Genomic DNA, 22100 nt, shown 5'->3' with positions numbered 1-22100 from the left:
GTCCACACCATTCACAACTCCAAACTCTCCGAAGACAACTGAATCATTGACGTCCCCCTCCACTACACATATAACATCCTACCCTGTTATTACAGAACAAGACGTAACTGTAAATCAAACCCAAAGCACATCAATCTCAACCTCAATGGAGTCTCAAACAACTCAAGAAACCAGTCCAACCACCAACAAATTGTCAACTTCAGGAATGTCACAATCCACTTCTGAGATGTCTTCAATTGAGATGTCTACTAAAGAACATGGTTCCACAAGCCATCCTTCAATGGAAAGTACAGCTGTGGTCTCGACTGCAGAAGATCATATTTCTACACCATTCACAACTACAAACTCTCCGAAGACAACTGAATCATTGACGTCCCCCTCCACTACACATATAACATCCTTACCTGTTTTTACAGGACAAGACGTAACTGTAAATCAAACCCAAAGCACAACCATCACTACCCCAATGGAGTCTCAAACAACTGAGTACAACAGTCCAACCACCAACATATTGTCAACATCGGGTATGTCACAATCCACTTTGGAAATGTCTTCAACTGAGATGGCTACTGGAGAACACGGGTCAACAAGAACAAGCCAATCGTCAATGGAAAGTACAGCTGTGGTCTCAACTGCAGAAGATAATCTTTCCACATCATTCACAACCACAAATTCCACAAAGACAATGGAATCAGTGATGTCCTCCTCCACTATAGACATAACATTCCATCCTCCTATTACAACAGAAAAGGGAACTGCAACACAAACCCAAAGCACATTAAACCCCACATCAATGGAGTCTCACAGGCCTCAACATACGAGTCCAAACAACAATAGATTGTCAACATCAAGTATGTCACAATCGACTTTGGAAATATCTTCAACAGAGATGACAAGTGAAGACATTGTGTCCACAAGTACAAGGCAAACTTCAATGGAAATTACCGATATGGTCTCAACCCCAGAAGGTAATCTGTCCACACCATTCACAACTCCAAACTCTCCGAAGACAACTGAATCATTGACGTCCCCCTCCACTACACATATAACATCCTACCCTGTTATTACAGAACAAGACGTAACTGTAAATCAAACCCAAAGCACATCAATCTCAACCTCAATGGAGTCTCAAACAACTCAAGAAACCAGTCCAACCACCAACAAATTGTCAACTTCAGGAATGTCACAATCCACTTCTGAGATGTCTTCAATTGAGATGTCTACTAAAGAACATGGTTCCACAAGCCATCCTTCAATGGAAAGTACAGCTGTGGTCTCGACTGCAGAAGATCATATTTCTACACCATTCACAACTACAAACTCTCCGAAGACAACTGAATCATTGACGTCCCCCTCCACTACACACATAACATCCTACCCTGTTATTACAGGACAAGACGTAACTGTAAATCAAACCCAAATCACAACCATCACTACCCCAATGGAGTCTCAAACAACTGAGTACAACAGTCCAACCACCAACATATTGTCAACATCGGGTATGTCACAATCCACTTTGGAAATGTCTTCAACTGAGATGGCTACTGGAGAACACGGGTCAACAAGAACAAGCCAATCGTCAATGGAAAGTACAGCTGTGGTCTCAACTGCAGAAGACAATCTTTCCACATCATTCACAACTACAAATTCCACAAAGACAATGGAATCAGTGATGTCCTCCTCCACTATAGACATAACATTCCAACCTCCTATTACAACAGAAAAGGGAACTGCAACGCAAACCCAAAGCACATCAATACCCACATCAATGGAGTCTAACAGGCCTCAACATACGAGTCCAACCAACAATAGATTGTCAACATCAAGTATGTCACAATCGACTTTGGAAATATCTTCAACAGAGATGACAAGTGAAGACGTGTCCACAAGTACAAGGCAAACTTCAATGGAAATTACCGATATGGTCTCAACCCCAGAAGGTAATCTGTCCACACCATTCACAACTACAAACTCTCCGAAGACAACTGAATCATTGACGTCCCCCTCCACTACACATATAACATCCTTACCTGTTTTTACAGGACAATACGTAACTGTAAATCAAACCAAAAGCACAACCATCACTACCCCAATGGAGTCTCAAACAACTGAGTACAACAGTCCAACCACCAATATATTGTCGACATCGGGTATGTCACAATCCACTTTGGAAATGTCTTCAACTGAGATGGCTACTGGAGAACACGGGTCAACAAGAACAAGCCAATCGTCAATGGAAAGTACAGCTGTGGTCTCAACTGCAGAAGATAATCTTTCCACATCATTCACAACTACAAATTCCACAAAGACAATGGAATCAGTGATGTCCTCCTCCACTATAGACATAACATTCCATCCTCCTATTACAACAGAAAAGGGAACTGCAACGCAAACCCAAAGCACATCAATCCCCACATCAATGGAGTCTAACAGGCCTCAACATACGAGTCCAACCAACAATAGATTGTCAACATCAAGTATGTCACAATCGACTTTGGAAATATCTTCAACAGAGATGACAAGTGAAGACGTGTCCACAAGTACAAGGCAAACTTCAATGGAAATTACAGATATGGTCTCAACCCCAGAAGGTAATCTGTCCACACCATTCACAACTACAAACTCTCCGAAGACAACTGAATCATTGACGTCCCCCTCCACTACACATATAACATCCTACCCTGTTATTACAGAACAAGACGTAACTGTAAATCAAACCCAAAGCACATCAATCTCAACCTCAATGGAGTCTCAAACAACTCAAGAAACCAGTCCAACCACCAACAAATTGTCAACTTCAGGAATGTCACAATCCACTTCTGAGATGTCTTCAATTGAGATGTCTACTAAAGAACATGGTTCCACAAGCCATCCTTCAATGGAAAGTACAGCTGTGGTCTCGACTGCAGAAGATCATATTTCTACACCATTCACAACTACAAACTCTCCGAAGACAACTGAATCATTGACGTCCCCCTCCACTACACACATAACATCCTACCCTGTTATTACAGGACAAGACGTAACTGTAAATCAAACCCAAATCACAACCATCACTACCCCAATGGAGTCTCAAACAACTGAGTACAACAGTCCAACCACCAACATATTGTCAACATCGGGTATGTCACAATCCACTTTGGAAATGTCTTCAACTGAGATGGCTACTGGAGAACACGGGTCAACAAGAACAAGCCAATCGTCAATGGAAAGTACAGCTGTGGTCTCAACTGCAGAAGATAATCTTTCCACATCATTCACAACTACAAATTCCACAAAGACAATGGAATCAGTGACGTCCTCCTCCACTCCAGACATAACATTCCAACCTCCTATTACAACAGAAAAGGGAACTGCAACGCAAACCCAAAGCACATCAATCCCCACATCAATGGAGTCTCACAGGACTCAACATACGAGTTCAACCAACAATAGATTGTCAACATCAAGTATGTCACAATCGACTTTGGAAATATCTTCAACAGAGATGACAAGTGAAGACATTGTGTCCACAAGTACAAGGCAAACTTCAATGGAAATTACAGATATGGTCTCAACCCCAGAAGGTAATCTGTCCACACCATTCACAACTCCAAACTCTCCGAAGACAACTGAATCATTGACGTCCCCCTCCACTACACATATAACATCCTACCCTGTTATTACAGAACAAGACGTAACTGTAAATCAAACCCAAAGCACATCAATCTCAACCTCAATGGAGTCTCAAACAACTCAAGAAACCAGTCCAACCACCAACAAATTGTCAACTTCAGGAATGTCACAATCCACTTCTGAGATGTCTTCAATTGAGATGTCTACTAAAGAACATGGTTCCACAAGCCATCCTTCAATGGAAAGTACAGCTGTGGTCTCGACTGCAGAAGATCATATTTCTACACCATTCACAACTACAAACTCTCCGAAGACAACTGAATCATTGACGTCCCCCTCCACTACACACATAACATCCTACCCTGTTATTACAGGACAAGACGTAACTGTAAATCAAACCCAAATCACAACCATCACTACCCCAATGGAGTCTCAAACAACTGAGTACAACAGTCCAACCACCAACATATTGTCAACATCGGGTATGTCACAATCCACTTTGGAAATGTCTTCAACTGAGATGGCTACTGGAGAACACGGGTCAACAAGAACAAGCCAATCGTCAATGGAAAGTACAGCTGTGGTCTCAACTGCAGAAGATAATCTTTCCACATCATTCACAACTACAAATTCCACAAAGACAATGGAATCAGTGACGTCCTCCTCCACTCCAGACATAACATTCCAACCTCCTATTACAACAGAAAAGGGAACTGCAACGCAAACCCAAAGCACATCAATCCCCACATCAATGGAGTCTCACAGGACTCAACATACGAGTTCAACCAACAATAGATTGTCAACATCAAGTATGTCACAATCGACTTTGGAAATATATTCAACAGAGATGACAAGTGAAGACATTGTGTCCACAAGTAAAAGGCAAACTTCAATGGAAATTACAGATATGGTCTCAACCCCAGAAGGTAATCTGTCCACACCATTCACAACTCCAAACTCTCCGAAGACAACTGAATCATTGACGTCCCCCTCCACTACACATATAACATCCTACCCTGTTATTACAGAACAAGACGTAACTGTAAATCAAACCCAAAGCACATCAATCTCAACCTCAATGGAGTCTCAAACAACTCAAGAAACCAGTCCAACCACCAACAAATTGTCAACTTCAGGAATGTCACAATCCACTTCTGAGATGTCTTCAATTGAGATGTCTACTAAAGAACATGGTTCCACAAGCCATCCTTCAATGGAAAGTACAGCTGTGGTCTCGACTGCAGAAGATCATATTTCTACACCATTCACAACTACAAACTCTCCGAAGACAACTGAATCATTGACGTCCCCCTCCACTACACACATAACATCCTACCCTGTTATTACAGGACAAGACGTAACTGTAAATCAAACCCAAATCACAACCATCACTACCCCAATGGAGTCTCAAACAACTGAGTACAACAGTCCAACCACCAACATATTGTCAACATCGGGTATGTCACAATCCACTTTGGAAATGTCTTCAACTGAGATGGCTACTGGAGAACACGGGTCAACAAGAACAAGCCAATCGTCAATGGAAAGTACAGCTGTGGTCTCAACTGCAGAAGATAATCTTTCCACATCATTCACAACTACAAATTCCACAAAGACAATGGAATCAGTGACGTCCTCCTCCACTCCAGACATAACATTCCAACCTCCTATTACAACAGAAAAGGGAACTGCAACGCAAACCCAAAGCACATCAATCCCCACATCAATGGAGTCTCACAGGACTCAACATACGAGTTCAACCAACAATAGATTGTCAACATCAAGTATGTCACAATCGACTTTGGAAATATATTCAACAGAGATGACAAGTGAAGACATTGTGTCCACAAGTAAAAGGCAAACTTCAATGGAAATTACAGATATGGTCTCAACCCCAGAAGGTAATCTGTCCACACCATTCACAACTCCAAACTCTCCGAAGACAACTGAATCATTGACGTCCCCCTCCACTACACATATAACATCCTACCCTGTTATTACAGAACAAGACGTAACTGTAAATCAAACCCAAAGCACATCAATCTCAACCTCAATGGAGTCTCAAACAACTCAAGAAACCAGTCCAACCACCAACAAATTGTCAACTTCAGGAATGTCACAATCCACTTCTGAGATGTCTTCAATTGAGATGTCTACTAAAGAACATGGTTCCACAAGCCATCCTTCAATGGAAAGTACAGCTATGGTCTCGACTGCAGAAGATCATATTTCTACACCATTCACAACTACAAACTCTCCGAAGACAACTGAATCATTGACGTCCCCCTCCACTACACATATAACATCCTTACCTGTTTTTACAGGACAAGACGTAACTGTAAATCAAACCCAAAGCACAACCATCACCACCCCAATGGAGTCTCAAACAACTGAGTACAACAGTCCAACCACCAACATATTGTCAACATCGGGTATGTCACAATCCACTTTGGAAATGTCTTCAACTGAGATGGCTACTGGAGAACACGGGTCAACAAGAACAAGCCAATCGTCAATGGAAAGTACAGCTGTGGTCTCAACTGCAGAAGATAATCTTTCCACATCATTCACAACTACAAATTCTACAAAAACAATGGAATCAGTGACGTCCTCCTCCACTCCAGACATAACATTCCAACCTCCTATTACAACAGAAAAGGGAACTGCAACGCAAACCCAAAGCACATCAATCCCCACATCAATGGAGTCTCACAGGACTCAACATACGAGTTCAACCAACAATAGATTGTCAACATCAAGTATGTCACAATCGACTTTGGAAATATATTCAACAGAGATGACAAGTGAAGACATTGTGTCCACAAGTAAAAGGCAAACTTCAATGGAAATTACAGATATGGTCTCAACCCCAGAAGGTAATCTGTCCACACCATTCACAACTCCAAACTCTCCGAAGACAACTGAATCATTGACGTCCCCCTCCACTACACATATAACATCCTACCCTGTTATTACAGAACAAGACGTAACTGTAAATCAAACCCAAAGCACATCAATCTCAACCTCAATGGAGTCTCAAACAACTCAAGAAACCAGTCCAACCACCAACAAATTGTCAACTTCAGGAATGTCACAATCCACTTCTGAGATGTCTTCAATTGAGATGTCTACTAAAGAACATGGTTCCACAAGCCATCCTTCAATGGAAAGTACAGCTATGGTCTCGACTGCAGAAGATCATATTTCTACACCATTCACAACTACAAACTCTCCGAAGACAACTGAATCATTGACGTCCCCCTCGACTACACATATAACATCCTTACCTGTTTTTACAGGACAAGACGTAACTGTAAATCAAACCCAAAGCACAACCATCACTACCCCAATGGAGTCTCAAACAACTGAGTACAACAGTCCAACCACCAACATATTGTCAACATCGGGTATGTCACAATCCACTTTGGAAATGTCTTCAACTGAGATGGCTACTGGAGAACACGGGTCAACAAGAACAAGCCAATCGTCAATGGAAAGTACAGCTGTGGTCTCAACTGCAGAAGATAATCTTTCCACATCATTCACAACTACAAATTCTACAAAAACAATGGAATCAGTGACGTCCTCCTCCACTCCAGACATAACATTCCAACCTCCTATTACAACAGAAAAGGGAACTGCAACGCAAACCCAAAGCACATCAATCCCCACATCAATGGAGTCTCACAGGACTCAACATACGAGTTCAACCAACAATAGATTGTCAACATCAAGTATGTCACAATCGACTTTGGAAATATCTTCAACAGAGATGACAAGTGAAGACATTGTGTCCACAAGTACAAGGCAAACTTCAATGGAAATTACAGATATGGTCTCAACCCCAGAAGGTAATCTGTCCACACCATTCACAACTACAAACTCTCCGAAGACAACTGAATCATTGACGTCCCCCTCCACTACACATATAACATCCTACCCTGTTATTACAGAACAAGACGTAACTGTAAATCAAACCCAAAGCACATCAATCTCAACCTCAATGGAGTCTCAAACAACTCAAGAAACTAGTCCAACCACCAACAAATTGTCAACTTCAGGAATGTCACAATCCACTTCTGAGATGTCTTCAATTGAGATGTCTACTAAAGAACATGGTTCCACAAGCCATCCTTCAATGGAAAGTACAGCTGTGGTCTCGACTGCAGAAGATCATATTTCTACACCATTCACAACTACAAACTCTCCGAAGACAACTGAATCATTGACGTCCCCCTCCACTACACACATAACATCCTACCCTGTTATTACAGGACAAGACGTAACTGTAAATCAAACCCAAATCACAACCATCACTACCCCAATGGAGTCTCAAACAACTGAGTACAACAGTCCAACCACCAACATATTGTCAACATCGGGTATGTCACAATCCACTTTGGAAATGTCTTCAACTGAGATGGCTACTGGAGAACACGGGTCAACAAGAACAAGCCAATCGTCAATGGAAAGTACAGCTGTGGTCTCAACTGCAGAAGATAATCTTTCCACATCATTCACAACTACAAATTCTACAAAAACAATGGAATCAGTGACGTCCTCCTCCACTCCAGACATAACATTCCAACCTCCTATTACAACAGAAAAGGGAACTGCAACGCAAACCCAAAGCACATCAATCCCCACATCAATGGAGTCTCACAGGACTCAACATACGAGTTCAACCAACAATAGATTGTCAACATCAAGTATGTCACAATCGACTTTGGAAATATATTCAACAGAGATGACAAGTGAAGACATTGTGTCCACAAGTAAAAGGCAAACTTCAATGGAAATTACAGATATGGTCTCAACCCCAGAAGGTAATCTGTCCACACCATTCACAACTCCAAACTCTCCGAAGACAACTGAATCATTGACGTCCCCCTCCACTACACATATAACATCCTACCCTGTTATTACAGAACAAGACGTAACTGTAAATCAAACCCAAAGCACATCAATCTCAACCTCAATGGAGTCTCAAACAACTCAAGAAACCAGTCCAACCACCAACAAATTGTCAACTTCAGGAATGTCACAATCCACTTCTGAGATGTCTTCAATTGAGATGTCTACTAAAGAACATGGTTCCACAAGCCATCCTTCAATGGAAAGTACAGCTATGGTCTCGACTGCAGAAGATCATATTTCTACACCATTCACAACTACAAACTCTCCGAAGACAACTGAATCATTGACGTCCCCCTCCACTACACATATAACATCCTTACCTGTTTTTACAGGACAAGACGTAACTGTAAATCAAACCCAAAGCACAACCATCACTACCCCAATGGAGTCTCAAACAACTGAGTACAACAGTCCAACCACCAACATATTGTCAACATCGGGTATGTCACAATCCACTTTGGAAATGTCTTCAACTGAGATGGCTACTGGAGAACACGGGTCAACAAGAACAAGCCAATCGTCAATGGAAAGTACAGCTGTGGTCTCAACTGCAGAAGATAATCTTTCCACATCATTCACAACTACAAATTCTACAAAAACAATGGAATCAGTGACGTCCTCCTCCACTCCAGACATAACATTCCAACCTCCTATTACAACAGAAAAGGGAACTGCAACGCAAACCCAAAGCACATCAATCCCCACATCAATGGAGTCTCACAGGACTCAACATACGAGTTCAACCAACAATAGATTGTCAACATCAAGTATGTCACAATCGACTTTGGAAATATCTTCAACAGAGATGACAAGTGAAGACATTGTGTCCACAAGTACAAGGCAAACTTCAATGGAAATTACAGATATGGTCTCAACCCCAGAAGGTAATCTGTCCACACCATTCACAACTCCAAACTCTCCGAAGACAACTGAATCATTGACGTCCCCCTCCACTACACATATAACATCCTACCCTGTTATTACAGAACAAGACGTAACTGTAAATCAAACCCAAAGCACATCAATCTCAACCTCAATGGAGTCTCAAACAACTCAAGAAACTAGTCCAACCACCAACAAATTGTCAACTTCAGGAATGTCACAATCCACTTCTGAGATGTCTTCAATTGAGATGTCTACTAAAGAACATGGTTCCACAAGCCATCCTTCAATGGAAAGTACAGCTGTGGTCTCGACTGCAGAAGATCATATTTCTACACCATTCACAACTACAAACTCTCCGAAGACAACTGAATCATTGACGTCCCCCTCCACTACACACATAACATCCTACCCTGTTATTACAGGACAAGACGTAACTGTAAATCAAACCCAAATCACAACCATCACTACCCCAATGGAGTCTCAAACAACTGAGTACAACAGTCCAACCACCAACATATTGTCAACATCGGGTATGTCACAATCCACTTTGGAAATGTCTTCAACTGAGATGGCTACTGGAGAACACGGGTCAACAAGAACAAGCCAATCGTCAATGGAAAGTACAGCTGTGGTCTCAACTGCAGAAGATAATCTTTCCACATCATTCACAACTACAAATTCTACAAAAACAATGGAATCAGTGACGTCCTCCTCCACTCCAGACATAACATTCCAACCTCCTATTACAACAGAAAAGGGAACTGCAACGCAAACCCAAAGCACATCAATCCCCACATCAATGGAGTCTCACAGGACTCAACATACGAGTTCAACCAACAATAGATTGTCAACATCAAGTATGTCACAATCGACTTTGGAAATATATTCAACAGAGATGACAAGTGAAGACATTGTGTCCACAAGTAAAAGGCAAACTTCAATGGAAATTACAGATATGGTCTCAACCCCAGAAGGTAATCTGTCCACACCATTCACAACTCCAAACTCTCCGAAGACAACTGAATCATTGACGTCCCCCTCCACTACACATATAACATCCTACCCTGTTATTACAGAACAAGACGTAACTGTAAATCAAACCCAAAGCACATCAATCTCAACCTCAATGGAGTCTCAAACAACTCAAGAAACCAGTCCAACCACCAACAAATTGTCAACTTCAGGAATGTCACAATCCACTTCTGAGATGTCTTCAATTGAGATGTCTACTAAAGAACATGGTTCCACAAGCCATCCTTCAATGGAAAGTACAGCTATGGTCTCGACTGCAGAAGATCATATTTCTACACCATTCACAACTACAAACTCTCCGAAGACAACTGAATCATTGACGTCCCCCTCCACTACACATATAACATCCTTACCTGTTTTTACAGGACAAGACGTAACTGTAAATCAAACCCAAAGCACAACCATCACTACCCCAATGGAGTCTCAAACAACTGAGTACAACAGTCCAACCACCAACATATTGTCAACATCGGGTATGTCACAATCCACTTTGGAAATGTCTTCAACTGAGATGGCTACTGGAGAACACGGGTCAACAAGAACAAGCCAATCGTCAATGGAAAGTACAGCTGTGGTCTCAACTGCAGAAGATAATCTTTCCACATCATTCACAACTACAAATTCTACAAAAACAATGGAATCAGTGACGTCCTCCTCCACTCCAGACATAACATTCCAACCTCCTATTACAACAGAAAAGGGAACTGCAACGCAAACCCAAAGCACATCAATCCCCACATCAATGGAGTCTCACAGGACTCAACATACGAGTTCAACCAACAATAGATTGTCAACATCAAGTATGTCACAATCGACTTTGGAAATATCTTCAACAGAGATGACAAGTGAAGACATTGTGTCCACAAGTACAAGGCAAACTTCAATGGAAATTACAGATATGGTCTCAACCCCAGAAGGTAATCTGTCCACACCATTCACAACTACAAACTCTCCGAAGACAACTGAATCATTGACGTCCCCCTCCACTACACATATAACATCCTACCCTGTTATTACAGAACAAGACGTAACTGTAAATCAAACCCAAAGCACATCAATCTCAACCTCAATGGAGTCTCAAACAACTCAAGAAACTAGTCCAACCACCAACAAATTGTCAACTTCAGGAATGTCACAATCCACTTCTGAGATGTCTTCAATTGAGATGTCTACTAAAGAACATGGTTCCACAAGCCATCCTTCAATGGAAAGTACAGCTGTGGTCTCGACTGCAGAAGATCATATTTCTACACCATTCACAACTACAAACTCTCCGAAGACAACTGAATCATTGACGTCCCCCTCCACTACACACATAACATCCTACCCTGTTATTACAGGACAAGACGTAACTGTAAATCAAACCCAAATCACAACCATCACTACCCCAATGGAGTCTCAAACAACTGAGTACAACAGTCCAACCACCAACATATTGTCAACATCGGGTATGTCACAATCCACTTTGGAAATGTCTTCAACTGAGATGGCTACTGGAGAACACGGGTCAACAAGAACAAGCCAATCGTCAATGGAAAGTACAGCTGTGGTCTCAACTGCAGAAGATAATCTTTCCACATCATTCACAACTACAAATTCTACAAAAACAATGGAATCAGTGACGTCCTCCTCCACTCCAGACATAACATTCCAACCTCCTATTACAACAGAAAAGGGAACTGCAACGCAAACCCAAAGCACATCAATCCCCACATCAATGGAGTCTCACAGGACTCAACATACGAGTTCAACCAACAATAGATTGTCAACATCAAGTATGTCACAATCGACTTTGGAAATATATTCAACAGAGATGACAAGTGAAGACATTGTGTCCACAAGTAAAAGGCAAACTTCAATGGAAATTACAGATATGGTCTCAACCCCAGAAGGTAATCTGTCCACACCATTCACAACTCCAAACTCTCCGAAGACAACTGAATCATTGACGTCCCCCTCCACTACACATATAACATCCTACCCTGTTATTACAGAACAAGACGTAACTGTAAATCAAACCCAAAGCACATCAATCTCAACCTCAATGGAGTCTCAAACAACTCAAGAAACCAGTCCAACCACCAACAAATTGTCAACTTCAGGAATGTCACAATCCACTTCTGAGATGTCTTCAATTGAGATGTCTACTAAAGAACATGGTTCCACAAGCCATCCTTCAATGGAAAGTACAGCTATGGTCTCGACTGCAGAAGATCATATTTCTACACCATTCACAACTACAAACTCTCCGAAGACAACTGAATCATTGACGTCCCCCTCCACTACACACATAACATCCTTACCTGTTTTTACAGGACAAGACGTAACTGTAAATCAAACCCAAAGCACAACCATCACTACCCCAATGGAGTCTCAAACAACTGAGTACAACAGTCCAACCACCAACATATTGTCAACATCGGGTATGTCACAATCCACTTTGGAAATGTCTTCAACTGAGATGGCTACTGGAGAACACGGGTCAACAAGAACAAGCCAATCGTCAATGGAAAGTACAGCTGTGGTCTCAACTGCAGAAGATAATCTTTCCACATCATTCACAACTACAAATTCTACAAAAACAATGGAATCAGTGACGTCCTCCTCCACTCCAGACATAACATTCCAACCTCCTATTACAACAGAAAAGGGAACTGCAACGCAAACCCAAAGCACATCAATCCCCACATCAATGGAGTCTCACAGGACTCAACATACGAGTTCAACCAACAATAGATTGTCAACATCAAGTATGTCACAATCGACTTTGGAAATATATTCAACAGAGATGACAAGTGAAGACATTGTGTCCACAAGTAAAAGGCAAACTTCAATGGAAATTACAGATATGGTCTCAACCCCAGAAGGTAATCTGTCCACACCATTCACAACTCCAAACTCTCCGAAGACAACTGAATCATTGACGTCCCCCTCCACTACACATATAACATCCTACCCTGTTATTACAGAACAAGACGTAACTGTAAATCAAACCCAAAGCACATCAATCTCAACCTCAATGGAGTCTCAAACAACTCAAGAAACCAGTCCAACCACCAACAAATTGTCAACTTCAGGAATGTCACAATCCACTTCTGAGATGTCTTCAATTGAGATGTCTACTAAAGAACATGGTTCCACAAGCCATCCTTCAATGGAAAGTACAGCTATGGTCTCGACTGCAGAAGATCATATTTCTACACCATTCACAACTACAAACTCTCCGAAGACAACTGAATCATTGACGTCCCCCTCCACTACACATATAACATCCTTACCTGTTTTTACAGGACAAGACGTAACTGTAAATCAAACCCAAAGCACAACCATCACTACCCCAATGGAGTCTCAAACAACTGAGTACAACAGTCCAACCACCAACATATTGTCAACATCGGGTATGTCACAATCCACTTTGGAAATGTCTTCAACTGAGATGGCTACTGGAGAACACGGGTCAACAAGAACAAGCCAATCGTCAATGGAAAGTACAGCTGTGGTCTCAACTGCAGAAGATAATCTTTCCACATCATTCACAACTACAAATTCTACAAAAACAATGGAATCAGTGACGTCCTCCTCCACTCCAGACATAACATTCCAACCTCCTATTACAACAGAAAAGGGAACTGCAACGCAAACCCAAAGCACATCAATCCCCACATCAATGGAGTCTCACAGGACTCAACATACGAGTTCAACCAACAATAGATTGTCAACATCAAGTATGTCACAATCGACTTTGGAAATATATTCAACAGAGATGACAAGTGAAGACATTGTGTCCACAAGTAAAAGGCAAACTTCAATGGAAATTACAGATATGGTCTCAACCCCAGAAGGTAATCTGTCCACACCATTCACAACTCCAAACTCTCCGAAGACAACTGAATCATTGACGTCCCCCTCCACTACACATATAACATCCTACCCTGTTATTACAGAACAAGACGTAACTGTAAATCAAACCCAAAGCACATCAATCTCAACCTCAATGGAGTCTCAAACAACTCAAGAAACCAGTCCAACCACCAACAAATTGTCAACTTCAGGAATGTCACAATCCACTTCTGAGATGTCTTCAATTGAGATGTCTACTAAAGAACATGGTTCCACAAGCCATCCTTCAATGGAAAGTACAGCTATGGTCTCGACTGCAGAAGATCATATTTCTACACCATTCACAACTACAAACTCTCCGAAGACAACTGAATCATTGACGTCCCCCTCCACTACACACATAACATCCTTACCTGTTTTTACAGGACAAGACGTAACTGTAAATCAAACCCAAAGCACAACCATCACTACCCCAATGGAGTCTCAAACAACTGAGTACAACAGTCCAACCACCAACATATTGTCAACATCGGGTATGTCACAATCCACTTTGGAAATGTCTTCAACTGAGATGGCTACTGGAGAACACGGGTCAACAAGAACAAGCCAATCGTCAATGGAAAGTACAGCTGTGGTCTCAACTGCAGAAGATAATCTTTCCACATCATTCACAACTACAAATTCTACAAAAACAATGGAATCAGTGACGTCCTCCTCCACTCCAGACATAACATTCCAACCTCCTATTACAACAGAAAAGGGAACTGCAACGCAAACCCAAAGCACATCAATCCCCACATCAATGGAGTCTCACAGGACTCAACATACGAGTTCAACCAACAATAGATTGTCAACATCAAGTATGTCACAATCGACTTTGGAAATATCTTCAACAGAGATGACAAGTGAAGACATTGTGTCCACAAGTACAAGGCAAACTTCAATGGAAATTACAGATATGGTCTCAACCCCAGAAGGTAATCTGTCCACACCATTCACAACTACAAACTCTCCGAAGACAACTGAATCATTGACGTCCCCCTCCACTACACATATAACATCCTACCCTGTTATTACAGAACAAGACGTAACTGTAAATCAAACCCAAAGCACATCAATCTCAACCTCAATGGAGTCTCAAACAACTCAAGAAACTAGTCCAACCACCAACAAATTGTCAACTTCAGGAATGTCACAATCCACTTCTGAGATGTCTTCAATTGAGATGTCTACTAAAGAACATGGTTCCACAAGCCATCCTTCAATGGAAAGTACAGCTGTGGTCTCGACTGCAGAAGATCATATTTCTACACCATTCACAACTACAAACTCTCCGAAGACAACTGAATCATTGACGTCCCCCTCCAATACACATATAACATCCTTACCTGTTTTTACAGGACAAGACGTAACTGTAAATCAAACCCAAAGTACAACCATCACTACCCCAATGGAGTCTCAAACAACTGAGTACAACAGTCCAATCACCAACATATTGTCAACATCGGGTATGTCACAATCCACTTTGGAAATGTCTTCAACTGAGATGGCTACTGGAGAACACGGGTCAACAAGAACAAGCCAATCGTCAATGGAAAGTACAGCTGTGGTCTCAACTGCAGAAGATAATCTTTCCACATCATTCACAACTACAAATTCCACAAAGACAATGGAATCAGTGATGTCCTCCTCCACTATAGACATAACATTCCATCCTCCTATTACAACAGAAAAGGGAACTGCAACACAAACCCAAAGCACATTAAACCCCACATCAATGGAGTCTCACAGGCCTCAACATACGAGTCCAAACAACAATAGATTGTCAACATCAAGTATGTCACAATCGACTTTGGAAATATCTTCAACAGAGATGACAAGTGAAGACATTGTGTCCACAAGTACAAGGCAAACTTCAATGGAAATTACAGATATGGTCTCAACCCCAGAAGGTAATCTGTCCACACCATTCACAACTCCAAACTCTCCGAAGACAACTGAATCATTGACGTCCCCCTCCACTACACATATAACATCCTACCCTGTTATTACAGAACAAGACGTAACTGTAAATCAAACCCAAAGCACATCAATCTCAACCTCAATGGAGTCTCAAACAACTCAAGAAACCAGTCCAACCACCAACAAATTGTCAACTTCAGGAATGTCACAATCCACTTCTGAGATGTCTTCAATTGAGATGTCTACTAAAGAACATGGTTCCACAAGCCATCCTTCAATGGAAAGTACAGCTGTGGTCTCGACTGCAGAAGATCATATTTCTACACCATTCACAACTACAAACTCTCAGAAGACAACTGAATCATTGACGTCCCCCTCCACTACACATATAACATCCTTACCTGTTTTTACAGGACAAGACGTAACTGTAAATCAAACCCAAAGTACAACCATCACTACCCCAATGGAGTCTCAAACAACTGAGTACAACAGTCCAACCACCAACATATTGTCAACATCGGGTATGTCACAATCCACTTTGGAAATGTCTTCAACTGAGATGGCTACTGGAGAACACGGGTCAACAAGAACAAGCCAATCGTCAATGGAAAGTACAGCTGTGGTCTCAACTGCAGAAGATAATCTTTCCACATCATTCACAACTACAAATTCTACAAAAACAATGGAATCAGTGACGTCCTCCTCCACTCCAGACATAACATTCCAACCTCCTATTACAACAGAAAAGGGAACTGCAACGCAAACCCAAAGCACATCAATCCCCACATCAATGGAGTCTCACAGGACTCAACATACGAGTTCAACCAACAATAGATTGTCAACATCAAGTATGTCACAATCGACTTTGGAAATATCTTCAACAGAGATGACAAGTGAAGACATTGTGTCCACAAGTACAAGGCAAACTTCAATGGAAATTACAGATATGGTCTCAACCCCAGAAGGTAATCTGTCCACACCATTCACAACTACAAACTCTCCGAAGACAACTGAATCATTGACGTCCCCCTCCACTACACATATAACATCCTACCCTGTTATTACAGAACAAGACGTAACTGTAAATCAAACCCAAAGCACATCAATCTCAACCTCAATGGAGTCTCAAACAACTCAAGAAACTAGTCCAACCACCAACAAATTGTCAACTTCAGGAATGTCACAATCCACTTCTGAGATGTCTTCAATTGAGATGTCTACTAAAGAACATGGTTCCACAAGCCATCCTTCAATGGAAAGTACAGCTGTGGTCTCGACTGCAGAAGATCATATTTCTATACCATTCACAACTACAAACTCTCCGAAGACAACTGAATCATTGACGTCCCCCTCCACTACACATATAACATCCTTACCTGTTTTTACAGGACAAGACGTAACTGTAAATCAAACCCAAAGTACAACCATCACTACCCCAATGGAGTCTCAAACAACTGAGTACAACAGTCCAACCACCAACATATTGTCAACATCGGGTATGTCACAATCCACTTTGGAAATGTCTTCAACTGAGATGGCTACTGGAGAACACGGGTCAACAAGAACAAGCCAATCGTCAATGGAAAGTACAGCTGTGGTCTCAACTGCAGAAGATAATCTTTCCACATCATTCACAACTACAAATTCCACAAAGACAATGGAATCAGTGATGTCCTCCTCCACTATAGACATAACATTCCATCCTCCTATTACAACAGAAAAGGGAACTGCAACACAAACCCAAAGCACATTAAACCCCACATCAATGGAGTCTCACAGGCCTCAACATACGAGTCCAAACAACAATAGATTGTCAACATCAAGTATGTCACAATCGACTTTGGAAATATCTTCAACAGAGATGACAAGTGAAGACATTGTGTCCACAAGTACAAGGCAAACTTCAATGGAAATTACAGATATGGTCTCAACCCCAGAAGGTAATCTGTCCACACCATTCACAACTCCAAACTCTCCGAAGACAACTGAATCATTGACGTCCCCCTCCACTACACATATAACATCCTACCCTGTTATTACAGAACAAGACGTAACTGTAAATCAAACCCAAAGCACATCAATCTCAACCTCAATGGAGTCTCAAACAACTCAAGAAACCAGTCCAACCACCAACAAATTGTCAACTTCAGGAATGTCACAATCCACTTCTGAGATGTCTTCAATTGAGATGTCTACTAAAGAACATGGTTCCACAAGCCATCCTTCAATGGAAAGTACAGCTGTGGTCTCGACTGCAGAAGATCATATTTCTACACCATTCACAACTACAAACTCTCAGAAGACAACTGAATCATTGACGTCCCCCTCCACTACACATATAACATCCTTACCTGTTTTTACAGGACAAGACGTAACTGTAAATCAAACCAAAAGTACAACCATCACTACCCCAATGGAGTCTCAAACAATTGAGTACAACAGTCCAACCACCAACATATTGTCAACATCGGGTATGTCACAATCCACTTTGGAAATGTCTTCAACTGAGATGGCTACTGGAGAACACGGGTCAACAAGAACAAGCCAATCGTCAATGGAAAGTACAGCTGTGGTCTCAACTGCAGAAGATAATCTTTCCACATCATTCACAACTACAAATTCTACAAAAACAATGGAATCAGTGACGTCCTCCTCCACTCCAGACATAACATTCCAACCTCCTATTACAACAGAAAAGGGAACTGCAACGCAAACCCAAAGCACATCAATCCCCACATCAATGGAGTCTCACAGGACTCAACATACGAGTTCAACCAACAATAGATTGTCAACATCAAGTATGTCACAATCGACTTTGGAAATATCTTCAACAGAGATGACAAGTGAAGACATTGTGTCCACAAGTACAAGGCAAACTTCAATGGAAATTACAGATATGGTCTCAACCCCAGAAGGTAATCTGTCCACACCATTCACAACTCCAAACTCTCCGAAGACAACTGAATCATTGACGTCCCCCTCCACTACACATATAACATCCTACCCTGTTATTACAGAACAAGACGTAACTGTAAATCAAACCCAAAGCACATCAATCTCAACCTCAATGGAGTCTCAAACAACTCAAGAAACTAGTCCAACCACCAACAAATTGTCAACTTCAGGAATGTCACAATCCACTTCTGAGATGTCTTCAATTGAGATGTCTACTAAAGAACATGGTTCCACAAGCCATCCTTCAATGGAAAGTACAGCTGTGGTCTCGACTGCAGAAGATCATATTTCTACACCATTCACAACTACAAACTCTCCGAAGACAACTGAATCATTGACGTCCCCCTCCACTACACACATAACATCCTACCCTGTTTTTACAGGACAAGACGTAACTGTAAATCAAACCCAAAGCACAACCATCACTACCCCAATGGAGTCTCAAACAACTGAGTACAACAGTCCAACCACCAACATATTGTCAACATCGGGTATGTCACAATCCACTTTGGAAATGTCTTCAACTGAGATGGCTACTGGAGAACACGGGTCAACAAGAACAAGCCAATCGTCAATGGAAAGTACAGCTGTGGTCTCAACTGCAGAAGATAATCTTTCCACATCATTCACAACTACAAATTCTACAAAAACAATGGAATCAGTGACGTCCTCCTCCACTCCAGACATAACATTCCAACCTCCTATTACAACAGAAAAGGGAACTGCAACGCAAACCCAAAGCACATCAATCCCCACATCAATGGAGTCTCACAGGACTCAACATACGAGTTCAACCAACAATAGATTGTCAACATCAAGTATGTCACAATCGACTTTGGAAATATCTTCAACAGAGATGACAAGTGAAGACATTGTGTCCACAAGTACAAGGCAAACTTCAATGGAAATTACAGATATGGTCTCAACCCCAGAAGGTAATCTGTCCACACCATTCACAACTCCAAACTCTCCGAAGACAACTGAATCATTGACGTCCCCCTCCACTACACATATAACATCCTACCCTGTTATTACAGAACAAGACGTAACTGTAAATCAAACCCAAAGCACATCAATCTCAACCTCAATGGAGTCTCAAACAACTCAAGAAACTAGTCCAACCACCAACAAATTGTCAACTTCAGGAATGTCACAATCCACTTCTGAGATGTCTTCAATTGAGATGTCTACTAAAGAACATGGTTCCACAAGCCATCCTTCAATGGAAAGTACAGCTGTGGTCTCGACTGCAGAAGATCATATTTCTACACCATTCACAACTACAAACTCTCCGAAGACAACTGAATCATTGACGTCCCCCTCCACTACACACATAACATCCTACCCTGTTATTACAGGACAAGACGTAACTGTAAATCAAACCCAAATCACAACCATCACTACCCCAATGGAGTCTCAAACAACTGAGTACAACAGTCCAACCACCAATATATTGTCGACATCGGGTATGTCACAATCCACTTTGGAAATGTCTTCAACTGAGATGGCTACTGGAGAACACGGGTCAACAAGAACAAGCCAATCGTCAATGGAAAGTACAGCTGTGGTCTCAACTGCAGAAGATAATCTTTCCACATCATTCACAACTACAAATTCTACAAAAACAATGGAATCAGTGACGTCCTCCTCCACTCCAGACATAACATTCCAACCTCCTATTACAACAGAAAAGGGAACTGCAACGCAAACCCAAAGCACATCAATCCCCACATCAATGGAGTCTCACAGGACTCAACATACGAGTCCAAACAACAATAGATTGTCAACATCAAGTATGTCACAATCGACTTTGGAAATATCTTCAACAGAGATGACAAGTGAAGACATTGTGTCCACAAGTACAAGGCAAACTTCAATGGAAATTACAGATATGGTCTCAACCCCAGAAGGTAATCTGTCCACACCATTCACAACTCCAAACTCTCCGAAGACAACTGAATCATTGACGTCCCCCTCCACTACACATATAACATCCTACCCTGTTATTACAGAACAAGACGTAACTGTAAATCAAACCCAAAGCACATCAATCTCAACCTCAATGGAGTCTCAAACAACTCAAGAAACCAGTCCAACCACCAACAAATTGTCAACTTCAGGAATGTCACAATCCACTTCTGAGATGTCTTCAATTGAGATGTCTACTAAAGAACATGGTTTCACAAGCCATCCTTCAATGGAAAGTACAGCTGTGGTCTCGACTGCAGAAGATCATATTTCTACACCATTCACAACTACAAACTCTCCGAAGACAACTGAATCATTGACGTCCCCCTCCACTACACATATAACATCCTTACCTGTTTTTACAGGACAAGACGTAACTGTAAATCAAACCCAAAGTACAACCATCACTACCCCAATGGAGTCTCAAACAACTGAGTACAACAGTCCAACCACCAACATATTGTCAACATCGGGTTTGTCACAATCCACTTTGGAAGCGTCTTCAACTGAGATGGCTACTGGAGAACACGGGTCAACAAGAACAAGCCAATCGTCAATGGAAAGTACAGCTGTGGTCTCGACTGCAGAAGATCATATTTCTACACCATTCACAACTACAAACTCTCCGAAGATAACTGAATCATTGATGTCACCCTCCACTACACATATAACATCCTTACCTGTTTTTACAGGACAAGACGTAACTGTATATCAAACCCAAAGCACTTCCATCATTACTCCAATTGAGTCGCAAACAACTGAATACACCAGTCCAACCACCAACATATTGTCAACATCAGGTATGTCGCAAACCACTGTTGACATGTCTTCCACTCAGGCAACCACTGAAAATGGTCTTTCCACACCATTCACAACTACACACTTGAAAAAGACAAGTGAATCAGAATTTTCCACCTCCACTTTAG

The 22100-nt window shown here is 41.6% G+C and overlaps 1 protein-coding gene across 1 annotated transcript; it reads left to right on the top strand.

Moving 5' to 3' along the window:
- The first annotated feature begins 984 nt into the window (after positions 1–984).
- On the top strand, positions 985–13185 carry LOC129851553 (mucin-2-like). Its single transcript, XM_055918170.1, has 4 exons — positions 985–1589; positions 10392–10922; positions 12342–12720; positions 13095–13185. The coding sequence occupies exons 1-4, from the start codon at positions 1121–1123 to the stop codon at positions 13183–13185; spliced, it is 1470 nt and encodes a 489-aa protein (XP_055774145.1). The 5' UTR covers positions 985–1120.
- Positions 13186–22100: the final 8915 nt, after the last annotated feature.

Source organism: Salvelinus fontinalis, chromosome 3, assembly GCF_029448725.1.
Source record: "Salvelinus fontinalis isolate EN_2023a chromosome 3, ASM2944872v1, whole genome shotgun sequence".
Taxonomy (NCBI): domain Eukaryota; kingdom Metazoa; phylum Chordata; class Actinopteri; order Salmoniformes; family Salmonidae; genus Salvelinus; species Salvelinus fontinalis.
The sequence above is the reverse complement of the archived record's forward strand: the minus strand, read 5'-3'. Positions and strand labels throughout refer to the sequence as shown.

What these genes read in the sequence shown, in the direction of transcription:
- LOC129851553 (XM_055918170.1), top strand. Translation starts at nt 1,121, where the DNA reads ATGGAGTCTCAAACAACTCAAGAAACCAGTCCAACCACCAACAAATTG. An exon ending in AAGCCAATCGTCAATGGAAA is followed by an intron (nt 1,590 to 10,391) that starts GTACAGCTGTGG and finishes CAACCCCAGAAG; the next exon opens with GTAATCTGTCCACACCATTC. An exon ending in AAGACAACTGAATCATTGAC is followed by an intron (nt 12,721 to 13,094) that starts GTCCCCCTCCAC and finishes CTATTACAACAG; the next exon opens with AAAAGGGAACTGCAACGCAA.